The sequence below is a fragment of the Eubalaena glacialis genome, chromosome 19 (genome assembly GCF_028564815.1).
Source record: "Eubalaena glacialis isolate mEubGla1 chromosome 19, mEubGla1.1.hap2.+ XY, whole genome shotgun sequence".
Classification (NCBI taxonomy): Eukaryota; Metazoa; Chordata; class Mammalia; order Artiodactyla; family Balaenidae; genus Eubalaena; species Eubalaena glacialis.
In genome coordinates, this window is record NC_083734.1 from 10,951,290 (window position 1) to 10,957,559 (window position 6,270).

Below are 6,270 nucleotides of genomic sequence, written 5' to 3' on the forward strand. Positions count from 1 at the left end.
GAGCTTCTTGGGTGACTCCTGGGCAAGACCCAGAAACAAATAGGAAACTGCGTGGGAATGTGAAGACGGAACTGGGAAGGGAAGAGAGAGGGAGTCAGGTTTTGGTTTGTCTCACTGCCTCAGGGCAACAGGAAGAGGATGCCAAGCTCCTGATTTCCTTTGGCTGTCAGGGATAGGGCGGTTCCTGGGGTCAGCTAGGGGAGCCTCGGCTCCAACCGCTCTTGGATTTGGGGTGATGGAAGAGATTGTGTGGGGGCTCCTGGGATTTGTGGGCAAGCCCCTGTGCACCTCGGGCATGGGGAGGGGTGTGCTGCCGTGGGCGAGTGAGTCCACTTCTCCATCCTCCTATCTCCAGGGAATAGGATTGTGATGGGCAAGAACCACGTTTTCCGCTTCAACCACCCGGAGCAGGCGCGGCTAGAGCGGGAGCGAGGGGTCCCCCCACCCCCAGGACCGCCCTTCGAGCCCGTCGACTGGAACTTTGCCCAGAAGGAACTGCTGGAGCAGCAAGGCATTGACATCAAGCTGGAGATGGAGAAGAGGTGCGTGGGGAGGGTGCTTGCGCCCCAGGGCCCTGCTGACCGTCCCCCCCCAGGTGCCCAGCCCCCAGCGCCCTCCTGTTGTCAGGCGCCCTACTGAGGTGGCTCCAGAGCCTCACAGCTCTTCCTCCCCTCCTCACCCAATCCCAGGCTGCAGGATCTGGAGAACCAGTACCGAAAAGAAAAGGAGGAGGCTGATCTTCTGTTGGAGCAGCAACGGCTGGTGAGGGGCTGGCCAGGGGTGCGGTGGGGCAGGCAGAGGCAGGAGGTGGGCTGGTGGGCACTGGAGCAGCCGGCCTGGCAGAGCTTCAGCCTGACTCTGATTTTGGTCACACTGCCTGAGCCAGAGTGGGGAGTGGGCCCGGGGCTCGGGGGTAGAGGTGGCATCTAGGAGGAGACAGGAGAGAAATGTGACCCAGGGAGGAACCCATGCAGGGAACTAGGGTTCCTCCCAGGTGACTGGGGCTTCCTGGACTCTAGCTGATCCTGTGCCACCTTTATGATTTTTACCAAATCCAAGTACCGCCCGTGTTGTTATTTACTTAAGATTGTTCTTTGGGGACTTCCCTGGTGGTCCAGTGGTTAAGACTCCATGCTCCCAATGCAGGGGGCCTGGGTTCGATCCCTGATCAGGGAACTAGATCCCGCATGCCGCAACTAAGACCCGGCGCAGCCAAATAAATCAATAAATAAATATTTAAAAAAAAAAAAAGATTGTTCTTTGAATGGACTTACTTTTAAATCTTTAACCGCATCCTGAGCGATATATACACACGAAACCCATACTTGGTACGGCTACAGCTAATACTCACTTTCTCTGTGCCACACGCTCCGAGCATGTTAATCCTCAAAACGTATCTGTGAGGAGGTGCCGTCATTACCTCCGCTGTGCAGACGAGCAGAGGTTAAGCCGTGCACCCAGCACCGAGCCGCTCTGACCACGGTGTTTCCATGTCGCTGGGGCACATGGCTCTGGGGTGCCCTTAGCCCTCTCCCCGTCTGTCTTCCCTCTCTGTGGCCCCAGTACGCGGACTCTGACAGCGGGGACGACTCCGACAAGCGCTCCTGCGAAGAGAGCTGGCGGCTCATCTCGTCCTTGCGCGAGCAGCTGCCGCCCACCACGGTCCAGACCATCGTCAAGCGCTGCGGCCTGCCCAGCAGCGGCAAGCGCAGGGCCCCCCGCAGGGTGTACCAGATCCCCCAGCGACGGCGGCTGCAGGGCAAAGACCCCCGCTGGGCCACCATGGCCGACCTGAAGATGCAGGCAGTGAAGGAGATCTGCTACGAGGTGGCCCTGGCCGACTTCCGCCACGGGCGGGCCGAGATCGAGGCCCTGGCTGCCCTCAAGATGCGGGAGCTGTGCCGCACCTACGGCAAGCCTGAGGGGCCCGGGGACGCCTGGAGGGCCGTGGCCCGGGATGTCTGGGACACGGTGGGCGAGGAGGAAGGCAGCGGAGGTGGAGGTGGCGGCAGTGAGGAGGGAGCCCGTGGCGCAGAGGTGGAGGACCTCCGGGCTCACATCGACAAGCTGACGGGGATCTTGCAGGAGGTGAAGCTGCAGAACAGCAGCAAGGACCGCGAGCTGCAGGCCCTGAGGGACCGCATGCTTCGCATGGAGAGGGTCATCCCCCTGACCCAGGTAGGACGGGCCCTGCCCGGCTTTTCCCCGCCTGCATCTCTCCCCTGTAGGAACCTGAACCTCCCACCTCAGAGTCCAGCCTCCTTCCTCCTCTTCCTTTAAAAAATCTTATCGAAGTTTAACACAGCATAGTTTGTGAATCACCTGCCTCACAATCACCAGGGCACTAACTGAAAATGCAGATTCCTGGGTTCTGCCCCAGACCTACTGAATCAGCATCTTTGGGGACAAATCTGCATTTATAATAAGTACCCCGGGTGGTTCTGAAATACAATGAAGTTTGAGAACCACTGATATAAAGGGTACAGTCCTTAAGTTACCACTTAATGAGTGTTCCCATAGGTGTCCACTCTTAGAACCACCCCTCTCCTGGGTGACCCTTTCTTTACTCTGGTAGCCGCTGTGCTGAGCACTTCTCCTGTGTCACCGTGTAAATCTTCACAATGGCCCTGCGAGTGGGAGTGTTCTCACCTACCCGTTTTCCATGTATTCACCCAACAAGTAAATAGTTGAGTGTTTACTGTGTGCCAGGCATCGTGCTAGCTACTGGGGTTACTCACAACAGACGGAATTTCTGCCGTGTTCCCGCTTGCCTTCTAAAGGGGGATGACAGGCAGCCAGTCATAACAGCAGTCATGGTTGTTGAAGGCTTACGGCTCCAAATGCAGCTCTTACCCCTCTCCTCACTCTCCCCTCTCCAGACCCTTGGGCTTCCTTGCTGTTCCTTGAACTTGCTGGGTGCACTCCTGCTTCAAGGCCTTTGCACCTGCTGTTCCCTCTGCCCAGAACGCCCTTCCCCCTGAGAGCCATAGAGCTCGTCCCTCAGTTCCTTCGGGTGTTCCCTAAAATGGGAACTTCTCCGTGAATCTCTTCCTGTCCTTTCACTGCATCTACCCCCACCCTGGCCTCCTGTCCTTTTCCTTGCTCTGGTCTTTTCCATGTGAATATATATTTTTACATGTGTATAAAAAATATATATATATATACATTTATATAAAATATAGATAAAATATATAACATGGTACTTATATATAATGTAAATAATATATATTAAATAACTTAAATACATATATTTATATTTAACTTGTTATGGAAGTACAGCATATGTACCATACTATATATTTTTCTTATTTATTTATCAACTGTGTCCGTCCACTAAAATGATGGCAGGTATTTTTCTTTCCTCTTTGTTGACTGCTGTATCCCCAGGGCATGTTGTTTATTCAGCAGTATTTGCTGAGTGCCCACTAGGTGATGCATGGTTGAATTTCTCAGGTAATCTTACAACAGCCCTATGTGATAGGTACTGTCACTGTTGATGTCATCTTACATGTGAGGACACTGAGGCACAGAGGCTACAAGCCGGAGACCCAGACCCACAGCTAGGAGGTGGCAGACCTGGACTGAGTCGGCCACCTGACTCTGGGTCCGGGCTCCTAAACCAGTGTCCCTCCAGCTTCCTCGTCCCCATGCCCCTCTCTCTCAGGACCCCTGGACGTCCAGCTGCTCCAGGGCCTTCCAGCTTGTCCTCCCGAAGCTGCACGTCCTCAGGACTCCACTCTCCTCATGTGCCGCCTCTTCTCTCACCCCCTCTCCCTCCCAGGATCACGAGGATGAGAATGAAGAAGCCGGTGAGGCCACGTGGGCCCAGCCCCAAGGGTCTGAGGTCGCGGAGCAGGAAGCCCCCAGTGACCAAGCACCTCCCGCGCGGCCCTCCTCGCCGCCCCTGTCGAGCTGGGAGCGGGTGTCGAGGCTGATGGAGGAGGACCCCGCCTTCCGTCGGGGGCGCCTTCGCTGGCTCAAGCAGGAGCAGCTGCGGCTGCAGGGACTGCAGGGCTCCGGGGGCCGGGGTGGGGGGCTGCGCAGACCCCCCGCCCGCTTCGTGCCCCCTCACGACTGCAAGCTGCGCTTCCCCTTCAAGAGCAACCCCCAGCACCGCGAGTCCTGGCCGGGGGCGGGGGCCGGGGAGTCCCCAGCGCCTCCGCAGCCCCCCGAGGAGCTCACCCCCTCTCTGGTCACCCCTGCCCGCAGGCCCCCAAGTCCCCGCAGGTCCCACCGTCCCCGCAGGAATTCCCTGGACGGAGGGGGCCGATCCCGGGGAGGGGGTTCTGCACAGCCCGAACCCCAGCACTTCCAGCCCAAAAAGCACAACTATTATCCCCAGCAGCCCCAACCATACCCAGCCCAGAGGCCCCCAGGGCCCCGCTATCCCCCATACACTACGCCCCCGCGGATGAGACGGCAGCGCTCAGCCCCTGACCTCAAGGGGAGAGGGGCGGCTGTGTGAGCCCCGCGTCTTGGGCAGAGAGGGCCTGGCGGAGCCCCTCGCTGGGAGGAGATGCTGCTTCCCCAGAAGCCCTGGGGCAGGAGGCCCTAGAGACCAGAGAGAAGGTCCGAGTAGGTGATAGAAGATGTAGGGGTAACTGGGCCGGAGGCTGAGGGAGGAAGAGGGCACGGAGCTGCCAGGACCGAACCAAAGTGAAGGAGAGCGACGGGAAGCTGTCTCGGGGCTGCCCCTTGCGGGGGAGGGGGTCCCACAAACGCTGCTAGGGTGGGTGGGGGGCTGGGGTGCCGCGTAGTCGGTGTTTGACTTTCTTTTCAAGTGGGGGCAAAGGGGAGAGAACCTAGAGGGAGGTAAGTTCTCCCCCGCTCCTGGCCCTGTCTGTCTGTCCGTCTGTGGTGGGTTTCTGTTTCCAGGGAGGTGTTGTGGGATCATAAGTCATTCCTCTCCCCTTTCAGGCCTCCTGCTATATTTGGGGGACCTGTCTGGCGTCTGGTTTGCCTGGGGTCCCTGAGGATGTGGGACCTTTCAATAAAGGATGGAAAACAGAGGGAGCTTGTGGCTGGTGGTCATTTGGTTTTGGTTTTCAATGGAGGTTTAGATTATATAAAAGTAAAGTGCGCAGATCTTAAGTGCGGCTCAGTGAATTTTTGCGTAGGTCACCACTCAGGTTAAGGTAGAAGAATGTTTCCATCATGGTTTCTGGAATGTTCAGCATCACTTCTCCTCTTGAGTGTGTAACCCATTCCTTATATCCCTTTCATTTTTGCTTACCCAGTGTCTCCATCTCTGCCCCCAAAACTGCTGTCATCGTCCTGGAGGGAGGTGAGGGAGGGATGAGAGGGGAGGAAGAGGGAGTCTCAGCCTGGCAACGCCCAACTGGCCGTTCCTAACAGGAAATAGAGGGATTTGGGGGACAGGGCGGGAGGGAGGGGGTTCTGCCTCTTTGAATCACTTAGCTATTTGAAAGGTCTCCCAAGCAGCCACAACTTCCCCAGGTTCTGTTCTGTCTTGGGCGTGTTTTACATGAACGTGTTGATCAAGCTTACTGCACCCGCCTGATTATTTCATCCCGTTCGTGTTTCCTGCCTTTTATCAGGGCGCATTCAGTATTCCAAATAGTATTTTGTCTTAAGATTGCTTTCAAGGAGGATGCTGCCTGCTTGTTTTAACGTTCTGGCTTGGAGGAGCATGTCTGTGGCAGTGCCGTATTGTACGTGTTTTGCAGGTTAAATTGCAACCCTGCTCTGCCTGCACCAGGCCAAACCCCAGAATCCCCATGGTTTCAACCTCAGGAAAACACTTCCACCCATTTGAAAATTTGAGCTGCTTGCCCACAGCTTCCTGATGTCAGTCTTGAGGTGCAAGCAGCCAAAACCATAGACATTATCCCAGTTGCAGCCAAACCGCAGCCCTGGGCAAGGCTACAATTGTTTACTCTTGGTTTCTGCACCCTGATGCTGGCTACGTTTATTTTGGCAACTTTGAATGCCAGGTCTTCAGGGATCTGTTGACAGTGACCCAAGATTTGGAATGTAATGGATGGTTTGTCGACTGTGTTTATTTGAGCAGTTTATAATCTGGTCAAGGAGACTAAATGTGAGCAAGAAAATGATAGACTACAAAGTTCTCTGCACGTCAGAGCAAGCTGAGTGGTACAGGCAGTTTGTGGGATTTGAGATGGGAAAGATAGCTCACTAATTTAAAATACAGTGGGATTATTTTCACCTCAAGACTACCTTGTAAAAAAAAAATACCTTGTATAAATGTTTTCTACCATTTTTATCCATTTCTCTCTTCCAGCTCAATCT

General features: G+C 55.5%; 1 protein-coding gene across 2 annotated transcripts in view; it reads left to right on the plus strand.

Annotated features, from left to right (window-relative positions):
- The window catches only part of KIF1C (kinesin family member 1C), a 22,203-nt gene extending 17,469 nt beyond the window's left edge, over positions 1-4,734 (plus strand). For both annotated transcript variants that reach the window (XM_061176291.1, XM_061176290.1), the window contains 4 exons: positions 356-542; positions 690-762; positions 1,564-2,178; positions 3,782-4,734. In XM_061176291.1, coding sequence (XP_061032274.1) covers positions 356-542; positions 690-762; positions 1,564-2,178; positions 3,782-4,465 — 1,559 coding nt within the window. In that variant the 3' untranslated portion in view covers positions 4,466-4,734. The remainder of the gene's footprint in view (positions 1-355; positions 543-689; positions 763-1,563; positions 2,179-3,781) is intronic.
- The last annotated feature ends 1,536 nt before the right edge of the window (positions 4,735-6,270 follow it).